General features: G+C 43.6%; 1 protein-coding gene across 3 annotated transcripts in view; it reads left to right on the top strand.

Annotated features, from left to right (window-relative positions):
• The window catches only part of ATP8A2 (ATPase phospholipid transporting 8A2), a 335,578-nt gene extending 318,936 nt beyond the window's left edge, over nucleotides 1–16,642 (top strand). For all 3 annotated transcript variants that reach the window (XM_061374620.1, XM_061374621.1, XM_061374622.1), the window contains 2 exons: nucleotides 1,057–1,148; nucleotides 9,350–16,642. In XM_061374620.1, the coding sequence (XP_061230604.1) occupies nucleotides 1,057–1,148; nucleotides 9,350–9,447 (190 nt within the window). In that variant the 3' untranslated portion in view covers nucleotides 9,448–16,642. The remainder of the gene's footprint in view (nucleotides 1–1,056; nucleotides 1,149–9,349) is intronic.
• Nucleotides 16,643–17,763: the final 1,121 nt, after the last annotated feature.

Below are 17,763 nucleotides of genomic sequence, written 5' to 3'. Positions count from 1 at the left end.
GCAAGGAGCTGCACTAGCAAACAGATCCCTTCTATGCACTGGCTTTATCTTGGTGTTAGGAACAAGGATGAGATGGAAAAAAAACCTGACATAATTGCAGAGGAACTTTAAACTAGACTGTAATGTCTTTTTCAAAATAAACTGATATAAAACAGTTGTTTGAGGCTCCAGTGCAATGAGATGTGGACCCTGAGGTTATTTTATAACCCCACTGAATTTAGTGGGATTTGTATGTGTAATTAGGTGGTTTGAAAGGCCAGGATCTTGGTTATTGCTTAATTCTGGGCATAAAGTTCTTAATGAAATTAGTTGTGTTTTTAATAAAAATCAGAGTGGAGAGTGTCTCTAATGATTTGCATACATCTATGAAACCTGCTATATGTATTTTTCACCCTAAGTTTGTATTTTCACTTTCTGTAAATTCAGTAATCATTTTTCACACCTTTGACAGGAAGTGTGTAAATTAAAGGGGTTTTAATCAAAAAATGGCTAGAAAGTTTTCTTTACAGTATAAGAGGTGAAAAGGAGAGTGTTCTTTAGAAGACAGCTATGGATCCCACCTTTGGTTGCTTCAGGCTATTCTGCAGGTGTGATAGATGCCTTTTACCATGTGCTAACTCAGAGTGCTTTGCTCCTTCTCTCTAAGGCATTTTGTAGGTATTGTGATACAAGCATATAATACTAAAGAGACATTTCATTTTCAGTGTTAAATATCACTTGATGTCAGACTTCTGATATGATTTGTAATGATGCGTAGGCACTGCATTAAATAGGCATGCCTACCTACTAGGCATTGGGTATTCAAAAATCACAATGATGGTAATGTTAGGGATGGGTTAACTAAAAGTAAACTTACACGAAGTGGCCTTAAAAAGGAGGAGCTTCCATTAGTAGTCCTCTTGATAATGTGCAGTTCAAAGAAAGAGAAATATCTTTTTCATGCTACAGGCCTCTTGAGCACTGACACTGTCAAAACCGGCAGGTACTTCCACACAGTTGACTTTTACATTGAAATTAGCTGGTTACTCACTGGTGGTTTTTTTTTCTCTCCCTCAGCGTGAACGAACGTGATCATTTGTTAAAAAGGCTCAGCAGGAAAACTCCTCCGAGCCTTTTCCGCGCTCATTCTGTCCAGCAAAGCGTATCACGTAAGTAGCGGATCATGTATGCATGTGTGTTTCACAGCAGTCAGTGGAGCGCAGGGTGATTATTTTTTAATTAAACTGTAGGTAGAGATAATCTAGTGCAGAGGCTGATGAGCTGCCAAGCAAGGCACATACATTTGGAAGTAGAAATGTACTTGGCCCTAGGCAAGTGGAGCTCAAATGCAGATAATTCCTTAGGATTCAATCAACAGGCCCAGACGACAAAATCCCTATACGGAGGCTCTCTAAATGTAAAATACTGATAGTCTCAAAAACACTGTAAAATCAAAAACTCTGCAGGATAAAATAAATGCTGTGATAGAACCTAGCTTAAATGGAAATGGTTTCTTTATGCAGACTTGCATTAGCTGTGGTTAGCTGAGGGTGCAGCTGTTTCAGGGATGCCTTGTAGGGGTTTTGTGTGTGTCTGATGAGGAAAACTCTCCTTTTTGTCCTCTTCTGTGGTAAGAGAAACAACATCACACACACCTCACTGCTGCTGCTATTTGGGATAAATTGTATTCCTTGTTGGTGTAGAGGTCAAACATTTCTTCATCTTCCTAGAGGAACATGTGACAGGCCTTTATCTGCTGGACCTGACATTTTTTGTCAGAAAGGCTTCCACAGCATTAAAAATAATATAGTAGCTCTGTAGGACATATACCCCAAATGACCACATTGTCTCAAGGGGCCAGAGAGTCTGGTCAACCCCTTCTAGTGGTAAAATGCAGTCTCTCGAGTGATTAAAAGGTGATAGAAATATGCTTATCTTACTAAAGAAAATAGCCCCCGGTGTACAGGGCAAGGGGCGGGCACTCAGGATTTAGGTTACTGCCACTGCAGTGAGAAATGACACTTTGTGGCTGTTTAAGAAGCTCAGGGAAGTCAAATCTCATTGCTGGTTGTGTCGTCTTCTGTAGCAGAGCTGGTATGGTTCAGGCCATGGAGGCAAGGCTGGGATTTGAGAAGCCAAGTGCCAGGGGTATTCCTATTTTCCATGAGGAATTTGACTAGAAGGGGTGGGACTGTGGCGGATCTGCTAGTCTTTATCCTTCATAGCATCATTTCAAGGCTGTCACTGTCAAGGGATGTAGTATGTTCAGCAATCAATGCAATTGCTCCTGGGAAAAGAAACTGGTGCACAGAGCAGCCCTGTGGACCACATTCTCCTGCAAGGATTTAATCCTTTGTGTCAAGGAGCCAGGGATGCTGATGGCAGCATGGCTTTGGACGGGCAAACACGCTCTTTGAGGAGATTCCAAGGATGATGATTGGCAGAAGGAATCCATGAAATGCATAAATGAATTGTTGTCAAACAGAGACTTACCACAGTGCAGAAAGGAGATACACCAGTGGTAACTAGTCAGGCTTGATGTATGCTGTTAGTCTGATAGAACACATCTTCACATTGTTAGTAGGTGAATAGCTATTGGGAGAGAAAAATGAGATCAAAACAAACCCTAATTTGGATAACCAGCTTCCCTATAAATGCAAATTAAGTGCTAAATGGGTCAGACCACTCAGGACAGGTTATAGTCAGCGGTCTGTTTTCTACATGGACATAAATTCTGATTGTGAAGCTGTTAGGATTGAAAGACACTTTTTATGGCATATCCATGACTTTAAAAAATCTGTCATCTCTTGTCAAATGTTATTTTCCAGTGTTGTGTAGCTGCTATATGTACAAGGCCATGTGAAATCCGGGGAACATATGTGCTGTTTTCACAACCCTTAATCGCACAACTGTTTACTAAATGCTAGTAATCTTCAAAGCAAGGAGTTGATGAATAGGGCAGTAGCCTTGACATGCTGGGCCAGTATCTTAAATCACACTACAAGCACTCTGTTTGAAGTCTTGAACTGTTCATATGTTTCCACCATGCTCAAAGTTCCCAGCCTGTGAAGGCCACTTCTTCCAGAAATTGCTTGTATGGCTTCAACTCAGTATCTGACACTTGCATATAAAGCAGGAAAATGGTTTGTTTAGTTAAAGCTGACAAAGGCTTAAGTAAATCAACTGCCTTGGTCCCAGGAAGGAAAGAAAAGGGGATTAAATTTCCTAGCACAGATTGTAAAGATGCAGTACTCTTTAATGAGTCACATAATTTTTGACAACAGCTGTTTCTAAATTTTTTAAGATAAAATAAGGCCTGAATAGCTTTGTTTCCAATCACATGGAAAGGACAATGTAATGGGGAGTTTCTGGGCCACTACTAGTGGTCTGCAGAGGCAGGAAAAAGATGACTGAGCTAAGTCTGCACAGACTTGTATGAGAGGCATAAGCTCACTCTGTATTTCCTTCTCTTTCTCTTGGTGAGTCACCCCTCCCCAAAAGCATTAGCACAGCACAAGACCTTCAGGCAGAATGCATGGCTGTGGTGCTCCCATGTAGCACCAGGCTCTAGTGGATCCAGCCCTCAAAGGGCCACCACAGCCAGTGTCATGTTAGTGCTGTACATGAGTGCCAGCCAGGATTAATCTCTTAACTGCCTCCTCCCAGTAAAGAAACTGGTTCAGAGTGGCTGCCTTGGAGAGTAGCCCCTATCTGGAAAGGTATGCCCTTAATGTTTATAAGATGTTCATGGCTATTTTTCTTGCTTCAGCTTTGGTTTTGTGCTCCTGAGTTCTGTAGAGCTGTCAGAAGCATGAAAGTAATCTATTTACTAGCTGTACTGTCCAAGTTCATATGGTTCCTTCCTACTCGTATAACTTCTGGGAAGCTCTATGAACTTTAAAAGAAAGTATGGTGAGATTCATGTTGGGTGTTTGTCTTGAGACCTCAGTGGAAGAGTTCTATGTGATTGTCAAGCCCATAACCATCTCAGTAGAATTCTGTAGGCAGGAGTGATGACACTGGCCTCTGGGCTTGGTGTAGCTCTTGGTGAAGGAGCCTGTTGCCATCTGCTTTCTAAAAACAGTAAGCAGGAAATGCCACCAGGCTCCTCTCAGATGTGTCTTTGGATCCTTTGATTTAGTATGCTGTGGGGCTCATGCTTAAGGGAAGGAGTAATAATGGCTCCCAAAAGCTCTCCCTCTCCCTCATTGCTGGCAATGAGGTTTTTCTCCTGATAAGCTTTCCCCAGGTCGCCATGCAAGTTTATGTCTCTTTTTTTTGCTGCAACTTTGTGAAAGTAGCATCTCCTTTAGATGAGTTCTGTAGATACAAAAGATAGTTCTTGACCTCACTATACTCCTGCATGACTGATCTGTATCATGTGTGCCCTCAAAGCCTCACCAGCAGCATGGGAAAGGTGATCCTCAGACTTGTGTGTCTATAAGGAAGGTCCCATAGCATCCCTCTAGCGCAATTTCCCTCCTGTAATTCAGAATCCCCCCTGCCAGTGTTGGTCATTTGTCTCAGCATGCTCTTAAAAATAGAGCTGAATCCTGCTCTTAGTAAGCCCTGCTCCAGCAGAACTCCCCCTGAAATGTGGAGAGCCATGCCTGAACGAGGATTACTGCACTTGGCCCAGATTTCCTATGCTAGCAAAGAAAATTCACCTTCTTTTAACAGAATATGGTGATTGCATAGAATAAATCTGAACGCAGAGCATATGGTTTGCACCTTATTAATCAATGGAGAAAAAGCACCTGTCATCTGAGGCTCATTTCACAGTATGGGGGCTGGTGAATAATAAATAATAATAATGTGTTCATGCTGAGGGCTCTAATCCTACCATTAATTCTCCGCTAGCAGACACCTTCGTCTCACTTTTATGCTGGTGCATTTTGATTTGAAAAACAACAGGATAGATACTTGAGATACTTTGTAACTCCAGTTCTTCTTCTCTTGCAAATGTTAGAAATATTCTGTATTTTTGTCAAGATCCATATTTGTTGACTGTCAAGTGGAGCTGGATCTTTTAAAGTCAAGTTAAGAAAAAGTAATAAGAATAATTAATTTAGAATTGGTGCTGTGCTATCTGGCTCCGTTTTCTGCATGGGAATACCAGTAGGTTAGTATCTGGGGTGAAATGGATGGGACCATTTGTCAAGAATTCCTCCTGGGTCCTTTAGAAAAACACAGTCATAGTTTATCAGCAGAGAAATGAATGTTTTCTGTAAGCATTAGTCAAAATATTCAAGATTTAAAGCAGCTCTCACTTTCCCAGGGTGAGGGGAAGAGGGTTGCTGGGGGAGTCAAAGCTGAGTTAGCATTTGCTGTTTAACTGGTGAATGTGAACTGTGACATCATAGCAAATCTCCTTAAAAAGTGTGCAGAACCAGGCACTTGGTTGCCAAGTGATGCCCTAACATTGATTTTTTTATGTCAGACATTTGTGGTACCTAAGAAGAAACGTTTCCTAAAAGACTTTTCTTGGGGGAAAAAAAAAAAAAAAAAAGGCTATTCCCATCCCCCAGAACCCTAAAACTTTCAGTGGATTTAAATCTGGACATTTTTCTCCAAAGGCAAACAACATGACTGTAACATGCATTTTATACTTTGGACCACACTAAACCATAATACCCTTGAATGTATGAAATAGTGAAATGTTGCAAAGCGCAAGGTTTCTGACAGGCTTCCAGTGCAAAATTGCTGCTTGGGCTAAACAAACCCTGGGACAGACAGTTCAGGTGTATCAGAGGAGAGTGCAAGGAGTCCCTAAAGTGACTAGAACTGTACGCAGTCCTTCCATGAGCAGATTTTCTGGAATGAAAAGAGCACTCTGGACCCTTTCTGGTACTGGTCTTCGAAGCTGTTGGGCTTACACAGCATTACCGTGTGCATGACACGTGCATGACACATGCATGGAGATAGTTTCTCTAATCCAGCATTGCATAGACCAGAATAGTCATTCCAGTGAACAGAAAAAGAGTGTGTTAAATTAGAAACCTAATGGATACTAGATTATGATCAACTAACAGAATATCAAAGCTTTAAAAAAAGAAAAGCCAACAGGATGCTTTTAAAATTGGTAGGTTGCCTGATAATAATCTGCTATGAGTGAAACCGTAGGTTTGATGAGAATGTGAATCTCCTCAAAATGAGCCCCACTGACAGATACTCTAGTTGCCTTTCCTCCATTAATAGAGGTCTCTGCGTACAAAGGTCCTTCCTTCTGCAACGGCTGTGAGTAGGTTGTGCCCAGAAAGCCCCAAAGAAACGTGCTCCTTCCTTGGGTTGCTGCAGGACAGCTGAACAATGAGGGCCTTGTTCCCAGGGCAGCCTCATAGGTGTGGTTAAAAATTGAAGCTGGGGAGAAAGTTCAAACTTCTGAAAAGTTCCCTAGTAATGGGCAGATGGAAACTTTCATTGTTTTGGGGATAGGGTCTGAAAACAGTGGAAATGTAGAGCTGATTGGGGAGTGTGGATGAGACTCGAGCATTCACAGCATTCTGACTCTGCAAGGAAGTCACCTGCCCAAACAGCTTAAAGTTGAATTTTAATTGTAATATGAATTAAAAAATGTAATATGAACTCATCTTCCTGTACAGAGATCAGCAGGAAAGGTTCTAAATAAACTGCCAAATGTTGAGCTTCAACTAAGTAGGGCATTGTGCGAGTGTGGGGGTCACAGCTTTTCTCATGATGTACCCACAAACCCCTCTGTGCTGATACTTCAGGATGAAGAACAGGAGGATGCTATTCTTAACCATTGATCATATTAACCCAAAGTATTTTGCTGTGATAGGGTGTTTTCTATAGGTGTGAGGGTGATGAATGTATTTCTTTGATTGCATTTTGCATTGGCTTTGAAGGGTGTTTGGGCTGCTTGGCTGTTGATAGGCCTGTGCCAACACTGGAAATAAGCAGGTTATGGAAAGGTTCCTGGGGTTGATAGGTTCTAAACGCTTGTGTGGTCAGCACTGGATTTGCAGCAGTTGTGGCTGTTGAAGAATCCACTGCACTGAATGATCTTACTGGATAAGTAAATATAACAAAGCCATCTTGATGCAGACTAGGTGTTGTGGTTTAAACACCAGGTTATGAGGCATTGGCTTCAGTCTTTCAGGGCTCAAGCTTGCAGTCTTTCACCAAGTTGACTTTCCATGAAGAAATTAGCCCAAAAGCTAACAGTATGTTGGCCCTTAGAGTGGAACAAGCCCAGTGGAAGTATTTGTTTGAGTGAATCTACCCGTTTTTAAATGAAAGCCTGTTTTGTAAATCATATTTCCTTTGCAGTTATCCAGCATGTACATACTTTTTTCCAAAGGCCTGTTTGCATTTTGTGAATGCATTCTGTGAACCTTCAGCTAGAGGCAGGAAAAACCAGCCTATACTTCTGTGCCTCTATGTATGTTGGCATGGAATTGCTTAGGGAAAGTCATATGGGATGCTGGGAGGATCAGTCACTTAATCAAATCAAAGTTCATACTGTCCTGCAGTTACTCCAAGAGGGAGATGTGGCTGGAATTAGTTCTGGATGATGTCTTTCTGTTTGAATCCCATCTGTTTACTGCAAAGATTTATCATGCTTGTGATTGAGGTCAGCTAACCTGTTGATAGTGTGCTCTCCTGTTAAGGGAGCAGACCTTCTGCCTCAAGAGCTCAAATCTACAGCAAAGCCGCTGTGACTTCTGTTGACGTTCACCTGCACCCTGTGAGAGAGAAGACCCTCCACATTAACTGAACAGTAGTCATCCCTAGAGTTGTGGGACCCTGTTCCCAGCAGCTTACAGCTGATAAGAGTTAGTGACCACCCTCCCTGTTCCAGACATTAGCAAGAGGAAAAGATCTAGGAGTGCCTGAGCATCTCTGCTCAGCTCACACTGTCCCAACTTGGTGGTTAAGGTGAAGGTTTAACAAACCTCGCTCAGGGTATACAGTTAATTTCTGGCCTTCTGGCCTTTTCCTGGCTCCCAGTATCAGTCACTTGCTTCAAAGAAGGATGCATTCAGGCCCTCCTGCCTTAAAAGCCCATGTGCTTTTTTGTCATGGGGTCTGTGTTGTGCTCCAGATTATCTCACCTTGGTACCAGATAGTGAGGAATATCATAGAATCATAGAATGGCTTGGGTTGGAAGGGACCTTAAAGATCACGCAGTTCCTACCCCCCTGCCATGGTCTTCCACTAGACCTGGTTACTCAAAGCTTCATCCAACCTGGCCTTGAGCCTGTTAAGGGAGGACACCTGAAAGGTATTTGCTACATCTCTGGGTAGCAACTGGGACATTCATCCTTATCTGATGCTGTGCCTTTCAGCCCAGGGTGAATCTGGGTTAGGACTTCAGAATTTGCAAGCTGCTGCTTTCAGAGCTGCTCAGAGGGAGATGGGAGAATTGCCCATGCAGAGTTAGCCATGGTGTAATTCTTGTGTTCTCCCAGGCAGTGTTTACATTTGCCAGCTCTTGCCTGCTTTCTTATACAAAGCATTAGCTGGTTCTGTATAGCCTGTGACTTCCCCATTGCTCCATTTTCATAACTGTGCTGATCTGGCCTTCTCCTTTCTGGTTACCCGTTTACATCTTTCCGTGGTGTCACAAAGTCTGTTGTCCTTTGCTATAGTTGTCTGTTCTGGATTTTCTGTAGGGTCATGTCTGCTGTAAATACTGTTTGGTGTTTCACCATGTTGGTCCATTAGCTTTTGAGACTGTTTTACCAGTAGCGAGGTGTTTTGCTGATGATGTCAGAAATGTCACTTGCCTTGTCCACGATGCTTTAAAAAGAAATCAGACACACAGTTATTTTCATCTGAGTAATTTCTAAGGAGACTAAAGGATGGTACTAGCCAACAGGAATAACTTGTGCGTAATAGAGACCTTCAGAGTATGTTTGTCTGGTCTATCCAAGCTATGGGTGACTGGCCAAGAGAATAAAGAGTTGTTTGTTGTGATTTGTCAGATGACACCTGAAAACTTGTTAAAAAAAAATCCTGAATGGATTCAAGAAGATGATGTAACTCAGATCCAGTTGTAGTCTAGACATTTCCATGTTCCTCAGGGAAAGTGCTGATATCAAGCTGACTATAGGGGAATCGAGCCAAAACCCAAATCTCTACCTGTCATATCTTTAAAGAAGCTGTGCCACTATGGGAGTACACATGGTGTTCAAATCAGTCTATAGCTTTTTAGTAAGGTTAACTCAGATTGAAGTGTTGACTGTGTACACTAACCTGGCCATGGGAGGGGAGCAGTGAAACAGAGCTGGCAGCAAACATCCTTTCCGTGCCACACAGGCAGTGTAGGGCACAGCAGTGTATGTTTGAAGCGTATGCCCTTCAGCTGGACTCCAGTGACCTATTTTTTCTTCCTTTGCTCTTTCAGATGGGTATGCATTTTCTCAAGAAGAGCACGGTGTTGTTTCCCAGTCGCAAGTTGTTCGATCCTACGATACAACCAAAAGGAGAACAGAAATAGAATAAATGGTTCTTTACTTGATGGGTGGTGGGAATAATGGGATTTGGATCAATGCATCCACTGTTAACACATTCTTGACTAGGGTTGGCAGCAGCAGCCAAAACACCAGAGAACTCATTTATGTGGCCTTAGCCAACAAGTTTCTGTATTCTCCCTGCAAACCTTGAGTACATATTGTGGGGGGGAAATCATTGTTTGAATTCAGTCACAAAGCTCTGCCTAAAGTTCTGTTTATCTTGTTATGAAGCATTTGACTGTGCTATGTGAGGTGTGAAATTAAAAACAATGTTTTACCACTATTTAAAGCATCAGCATACAGTTGTTCTGGGAGAAAAGTAGAAAATTTATGTTCCATGAGAAATCAGTCTCTGCTTAATTGGAACAGTGCTGAGATTTCCTGTTTTGTTACACACAGACCAAATGCACACGGCCGCATGCAGACCTTACTCCCTCTAATATTCACTGTTTACTAATTGGCTGAAATTTTTAACAGACAATTTGGCATACACTTTTTGATTGCAACAGTCTGTAGTTACAAATGCTCATTTGCCGCCTTATGACAGAATAACACAAGATAGTAATGAATTACTTAGAGTATTTCTTGCCTTCTTACAGGATTTATTAGGGCTCTGTTTAGCTTTCTAAAACCCAATTAATAGCTTACCAAGCCAGGATGTGGAAGTCAGGGAGCTCTGTAGGGCAGTTGTCTTGGGTGCATGGCATTGTGCACAAAGGCGAACTCAAAATAGGTGCCTCCTGGTAACTCTTCATAATGTATTTGGATGCGCAGTTCAAATGTAGCCTTCCGTGATTCCATTCCCACTTTAACAATAGAACAAAAACTGCAGGAGCTTAAAAGGTACAAGCTTGTCAGATATTGAGAAAGATGATGTGCATGAGAGGCTGATGCTGTAAACCTAAAGAAGCATTCTGACCAGGTGGGATGGGCATGCAAAAGAAAGATAGGAAGGGTTTACGCACATGTACACACACACAGGGCTGGTCACTGTGAATGGAGACCTGTTTGTTTGTTCAGCCAGACCAGTCCCTCTTCTGGATGTGATCCATCAACAGGCTTCCTGACACACTCGGACCCGTGAGCCCTGAAAGGAATGCTGGCTCCATGGCCTCACTGTGCCAGTAGGACAGGCGTGCTGCTGCATAGATTGGAATTTTGAAAAAAAAGGCAAAAACTGGGGCATAAGTTTAAGCTGAAAGAGCTCTTAGAAAGCTCATGCTGTCCTCCAGACAAGTTCTATTAATTTTAGTCGCCAATCCATGTTTCTGAATAGCATAAAGTAAATACTGCTGTGTTTTAGCCAGGTTTCATGGTTAATGTATGTACTACATCAGTGCATTTAAAAAGTTTGCCTTGTTTTTTGCCCTATTGACCGTCATCCAGAACATTTTATTGATTTAAATATATCCGAAAGCAATTTGAATATGAATATTTATGTTTAGCAAGGAAAAGGAAAACACCAGCCTGGTCCACTGGCGTCACCTTCCTCAAGGCTTGAGAGTAAATGCCAGCACTCAAGTGTCGTAATTCAATTCCCATTGCCACCTTGGAGGCTCAGAGTCCCCTTCCATGTCAAAAAGCAAGTTTAGCTCCTGCAGCACCAGGCAGGATTGCTCTTGGATTAGCTTGATGGCACAGAGGGAAAAGTCATCACCTTCTTTCTGCAGTGCTAATGAGACAATTATGCAATAAGGGAAACGTGCACATAATTTTGCCATAAGCATGAATGTCAAAGGGGCAAGTGTGGGTGTATGTATTTTCTGGGAGATGTATTTTGTTTAAAGGCACAAATACTAGTGCAGAGAATAAAGAAGGGGAGGTTAAACTGATCCCAGGAGCTTTAAAATCTTAATGCTGATCTAACCTGTTAAACACTTTCTTTTCTTTAGAAACAAAATCTATTTAGGAAATGTGTGGTGTAAGCCTGTCCTCAAAATTGCTCACTGTTTCTTCCTTTTGTACCGACACAAGGAAAATTAACTTCCCACAGAGACAAAGCGAGATCAGCTTAGTCTTTGTGCTCTAAGCCACACGCTAAACATTGGTATGTAAACAATTTGGAGGCTTTTCATGAGGATACAGAAAAAACTTTTAAAACCTCTGGATAATGAAGAAGGGTGAGTAAATGTGTGGAGCATTGAATAGAAAGGATCCTGGAGTCTCTTCTTAACTTAGTGCAAGAAAATTTTACAGAGCATAATGAGAGGTTCTGGGGAGGAGTGGCTGTCAGCTAAAGTGATTTATTTTATTAGTGCAGACTATGGGCTGTATCATTCTGACCTCTCTGTAAATTGAGGTCAGTGTGTGTCACAAACACAAACCCTCCCTAGAGTGAATAGTGGCTTAGATTGAGGTACGTGCGTTGGTTGTCAGCTCAATGGGAATTACACATGGGGTTTGTCACAGGGCTATACAGTATGTGACACTGGGGCTGGAGGGTCAGACTTTATCATCACTGTAAGGCCTTAATCTCTAGCTGAGTTAATCCTGTAGAGCCCACCCAGGTCAGGACCTGGCATTCTTGTTCTTTGGAGTCATTACAGGAATTAATGTATTGTAATATGCTGTAGCCTGACTGTTGGGGTTGCTTGTCTTGGTGAACACTGAAGAGATGTATGCCAGTGGTGTGTTAATAAAAGGAGAAAGGCAGCTGCTCTGCATCAACAGAATTCCGTGTTCATTAACACAAGTGCATGTAGGAGTAACATCAACTGTTGAAAGCACTATGTGGTATCAACTGGGCAGGGTATCGGAGCAGAAGGAATAGGAGATTTCTGCTTGACTGTCCAGACTTTCCCACCTAGAGTTGATCAGAAAATGGCTTTTTGGGCAGCACAACGCACTGACTAATGTGGTGGTGGGTGGGGAGTAATATTCAGAAGGAAGCAGTGATTTTCCTGAATTAAACCTTGATCTGGTTGCTTCTTTGTGTACCACTATAATTGCTGCTGCATAGAAGCTGCTGTTCCTTTAATGATTGCCTAGCAGCAAATTAAACTGGTGAGCAGGAGCCTGAGCTGAGCACTGTTGAGCAGTCTGTTGTCATTTTTTTTCCTTGACAGGGCTTCAGGTCTTGCTGTAGGGAGCTAGTATGGGAAGTCAGTAATAGCTTGTCAAGGAGAAATGGCAAATAACCAATAAAAGTATCTGAGTCAAACTAAGCTGCTAATGTATCTAAAAATGTGTGTGGAGTTAACATGAACTGTATGGGCTGTAAATTAAGATAACAGTCAAGCCTTGCTAATCTGTGCTTCAGTAGACCACATGCCTCTTAGTGCACGCCAGAAATGTGCAGTCTCTTCCCTTGCCTCAGCCAGCAGCTAACAGCAGATGCTGCAGGGAAGTCTCCTGTTACCAAGCTTACATTATTTTTACAGCATGTACATGAGTGTGTTTGCTGGGAGACAGTCAATGCTCATAAATAAAGAAGAGAAAGCTCAGGTGGACCAGAAGAAGTGAAATGCAGGCACTATGATGCGGTCAGTGGCCACACTGGGTGGAACTTGGCCCTCTATGCACAACCCCAAGAAGAGAGGTGCATGATCCTCACGCTGTCCCTGTCCTGCAGGCTTATTTTGCCTTTTTTGGGCTAGCTCACCATATCTGCTGGTTTGCATTGCCTCCAGTCATTGGTGCGTACTAGTGGTGCCCTATTTACATTGATTTTATAAATAATGACTTAATTTTATTTATATGTACTCTGAGGACTGTACTTTTGCTGTTATGCCTCGCAGCTCAAGATTGAAGCAGATCAGCCCTTGAGTGGGCATTCACCCCCAAGAAGTACTTCGGATTCATCAGATTTCTCCCTATTTTTAAGGCACTAAGGATATTTTACCTTAGTTTTGGATCATCACACAGTATCAATGCCTTAAACTTCGGTCAGTTTGCAGGGAGAGCTGTTTGTGTCTTGTTGAGTCTAACAGTAAATGGTGATTATATGAAATACCTGACGAGCTGGAGGAGAATTTGGCTGTGTCTGTGCTATACATATATACGGGTAGCAGTTTGCTTCTGAAACACGGCACTGACCATGCATGTTCCCCAGTCTCTGGACAGGCTCTTTCCATCCTATTGGGAAGAACCCTTGTACTCATCTCTGTCAGAGTCTGTCTATGCTGCAGCTCCATGTCTCCTCAAGGGTGCTGAGCACCAAGCAGATCTAGACCCTTGTCTCTACCTTGTACCTGCAGGGTCACCTGGGCACAGCCCTGAGGCTGTCCTGCAGGCAGCTGTGAGAGGCACAGCCAAAGCACCTATCGAATAGAGTTCTGAATTCAAATCCAGGTGGTGTTCCTAGCCATGACTCACAACTACCACTGCAGACAAGGTAAAGAGGTATACAAGACATGCAGCCTTAGCAGGTTATGAATCTGCTGACTGGACTTGCACACAGCGCATTCCTACCCACCAGTCAGGCCCTGTGTGAGCAACTGTGTCAATTGCTGAGTGAGTGACCAGGCAATGCCGCTTCTCTTCAGTGTAGTGCTTATTTGCACCCATGTCCCTGTTGCTCAGAAGCCCTCTGAGCAGGAGCTCTGTCCCACACCCCACTCTGAAGGGCAGCTCTCCAGCCAGGCTGAGAGGCAGCCCCAAGGAGCTGCTTATTCCATAACACAGTGACAACACAGGTTGTCTCTGTGTCCCAGGTGGTGGCTAATGGGACTCTGCCAGCAGCAGCAGGGGAAAAGCAAGCTGCTTCATGAGCGCAGCCCCTGATTCTAACAGAGAAGTGACCTGTTGGTGCTGATGAGGTCAGGCCTTTGACATGACCTGAGCTTTCAGGCAGGTGGTTTCTTTCCGGAGCTTATTCTTCCTGGTGCAGAGCGCTCTGTGTTGACTGCAGGCAATTCCTGTTAGAATAGAGTGAAACATGCTTTTACCCATTTTCTGTACCACGTACAAAAGGCTCAGTGCTTTGTTTAGTGAAACCATGTGCATTGGGTTTTTTTGAGCTTTCTCCTTCTGTGTGTGGTTGGGGCAAGTCTCCTCAGTTTGGTTGTGCACTTAGCACAGCCCTGTTCCCATTTTATTTTCCTAGTCTTACAAATTGCTTACACTGGCTTCTCGGAACTGAATAGGTGCAGGAAGGAAAGAGCTCAGATCCTTTTACCTGAAAGCTTCATTATCCTCCAGAAACCCAATAGAGCCTCTGCTACCCTTTAGCACTTGTGGCTGGAGCTGTGTGTCTGGAGAAGACCACAGGACAGGTCAGTACAATAGATGACAATGAGATAAATCCATATAGGTACAGAGAATAACTTTTCATACCTTTTCCATACATAGTGACAAGATTAATGGAGGCTTTGGGCCTTGCTGGCAAATGAAAACCAGAATGTGTCCCTGTGCTGCTGGGCCACACAAGTGACTCCCAGAGGTGACTGCCTCTCAGTGACCTGCAGAAAGCCCAGACAGCCTTTACTGGCTGGGTTTATCTGGCCAGAATGTGCTCTTGGATGGGTTGTCAGGAGAAGTGAAGAGACTGGGAAACAAAACAGTCTGTCCAGGAGCATTGCTGCTGTTAGAAACAAGGGAGTGGAGAGATTCTTTGGGATTCCCTGAAGGCCTGGGATAAAGCTTACTTCCTAGTTCCTTCCTGTGGCTCTGGGAAAGAAAGGGAGAGAGCAGAGTTAGGAGCTCTGTCACCTCCTACAAAGAAAGTTGAGCTTGCTTTAGTGCCAGGCTGAGTCCGGAGCTTGAAGAAAGGGGATCTGTCCTTGCCAGAAGCCCCCTGCTTACTGTCCTCTGGCCCTAACAGGTTGTGTTCTGGGTTATGACAGATTGCTGAATTGTTTACTTGCTGCTGTTTGCTTCATGGACCCACAGTGAGCACTGAAATTATTGCGGTCCTGGCAGGGAATATCTTTCATGGAGAGTTAATGGGACTTCTGAGGGGTTGCTCCTGGACAGGTCCTATCCCCCAGGCTGGTGGAAGGGGCTTGTTAATCTGGGGACCTGGGTCTTTTCGTGACAGTGTGGAGCCTCGAGGTGTTTCGTTTGGATTCATGGCCTGCTCATTTGTGGTGTGGACAGATTGGCTGAGTGCTAGTGTCTCTCCAAAGCCTTCCTTTGTGTATGAAGAAGGTGAGACAAGTTTCCCTGAAGTCTGCCATGAGGAGATCATTCTCCCTCAGCTACTAAAGGGAAATAGAAGTGGGTAAATAACAAATTCTGTGTGGGCAAGCTCTGGGCAGGGACGCAGAAATTTAACAATGAAGAAAAGACTAATCTATTGCCAGACTGTCACTGTGCATAGCTGGGAGGTCAGCACCCTTGTAATTATGAAGTGATGAAGCCAAGGGAAAAAGCCAACATTAACAGAAGGACGTGATTGTTTTAAATTCTGACCACCTTACTGGGTGGCTTCCCTGCGAAGATGTTCCAGATGTCGTCTTGGCATAAATGAATCAATTTCAAAACATCTGCAGGGTTTCTTAGAAAACATGGAATTTAACAGACAGCGCCTGTGCTCTTCTTTGCCCTTCTGGTTGGTGCTCGGAGTCAGGAAGGGAATGCAGGCACTTGCTGTTCTTACTGTCAAGAGCTCATAAACTGGGAAGTTGCTGGAAGTTGTTTCTCAACTCTCTTTTTAAGAAAGGGCTCTAGCTACAAAGCAATGAGGCAGCCAAGCCCTCTGGGACTGTGTGTGCATGTGTGTGCTGAAGAGCCGTCTGACTTGAAAACCTTCCCCTGTCCCTCCTCCTGCCCCCAAAGTGCAGCCCATTGCGCTGGGAGGTCAAATATTCAGCAGCTTGAGTGGCAGGATCTGTAACAGCATCTTTTTCATCAGCGAGCCAAGTCATGTGCCCGCTTGCCTGTCGTATCTGTACTTGAATTGCTTAAATATTGTTTCAGATGGGGACGTTTTAATCTGGATATGCAGAGAGGAGTAATGCTGTGGGGGGATATTTAATTGGCTCCCAGCAGAGCAGCAGCGATGTGTGGTTTTTTTCCTCTAGAAGTGTTACCATTTTCAGGTCCTATTAATGTCCTCTGGTAGTTTAAATACAGCATCGCATTACAGTGGAGTTTGTTTCCCTCCCAGATTGAATACAAATGAAGGTCATTTGCTTGTATTTTTAGAAGGTTTGGAAAACTTAGAAAATTTGTAGCTTTGAACAGCGTTGTTGACTGTTGTATGTCTGCACAGAAGTACTTCCAATAAACCTTTTATTAAACAATCCAATGGACTGGGGCTTGTTTGTTTATTCCCCCCTGCAAGTTTTGCCACAGGAGTTCAGTGTTAAATGCATTTTAGCTGCAAAACTGGCGAATGGCTTATTCTTACTTTTCTCGTGACCTTTTGGGTTGTGTTTTAAGGGCCCACTTCTGTTAGCGCAAGGACAAGGCCTGGGTTCCTTTAGAGAGCAGATGGTCTCCTACAAATGATACATTTGATCCCACTGAGGCTTCACCAAAATAAACCTTGCAAGTCTTTTGTCCCTGCTAAGTCACACAGACACAGCAGGGGAAGATTAAGCCCTAAAATCTCCTTTGCTCCCTTCTTGCAGCTAAATTTGCAAGAGGCTTTTTCAGTGCTGGCCCTGCATGCTCTTGTGTTTGCAGGGAGAGAGTGGTCTGAGGGCACACTGAGATGTGAGGTGATGCAAGACCATGAGAGGTGCCGTTCTCCAAACCATCCTGAGCACAGGGGCATGATCTCTCCTGCTTCTGCCCAGTCAGGAATATCACATCCACTCTCCACTGATAGTGCTCAGCTGACACTGCTGAGCTCACTTGCATTTCCTTGCCCAGAGAGGTACCTCTCAAGCTCACTTGCCTCAAGCAAGACTGACAGCCTAAAGCACCACGCAAAGGCTCTCATGTCCCTGGTAGCTCTGCATCCACATGCTCCAAGAGGACACGTGCTGTGATCCTCTCTGCTACAATATGTTTTTTCCCTTTAATGAGTGTTTTTTCATAGTGAGCTCTGAGCCACCTTGTCCCTCATGCTGGATCTGCTGGGAAGCTGGTGGTGGTGCACTGGAGAACCTTACCAGTGTCTCAGCTGGGTGAGCCCAGGCTGTAAGAGCTCAGGGCACAGCCAACTCCAGACAAACATCCTCCAGCATCATCCTCCCTAAACAAAGCCATCGGGTGTGCACCAAGTCAGGAGTGATGCTCAAGTCATGGCTGAAGTTAAATTTGCCGAAAAGATTGGCCTTACTCCATTTTTGGTTACCATGAGGAAGATGGATTATAAGATCCCAACAGAAGGTAAAAGTGAATGAGCTTTAACAAAGAGATTGTTTTGTCCAAATACTGTTAGACACTGGAATTAAACAGATTTTATTTATATGTA

Source organism: Neopsephotus bourkii, unplaced genomic scaffold (genome assembly GCF_033783945.1).
Source record: "Neopsephotus bourkii isolate Nb327-2 ecotype Australia unplaced genomic scaffold, CSIRO-AGI_Nbou_v1 NB_1638, whole genome shotgun sequence".
Taxonomy (NCBI): domain Eukaryota; kingdom Metazoa; phylum Chordata; class Aves; order Psittaciformes; family Psittacidae; genus Neopsephotus; species Neopsephotus bourkii.
Note: the sequence above shows the minus strand (reverse complement) of the source record. Positions and strands in the feature narration are given on the sequence as shown.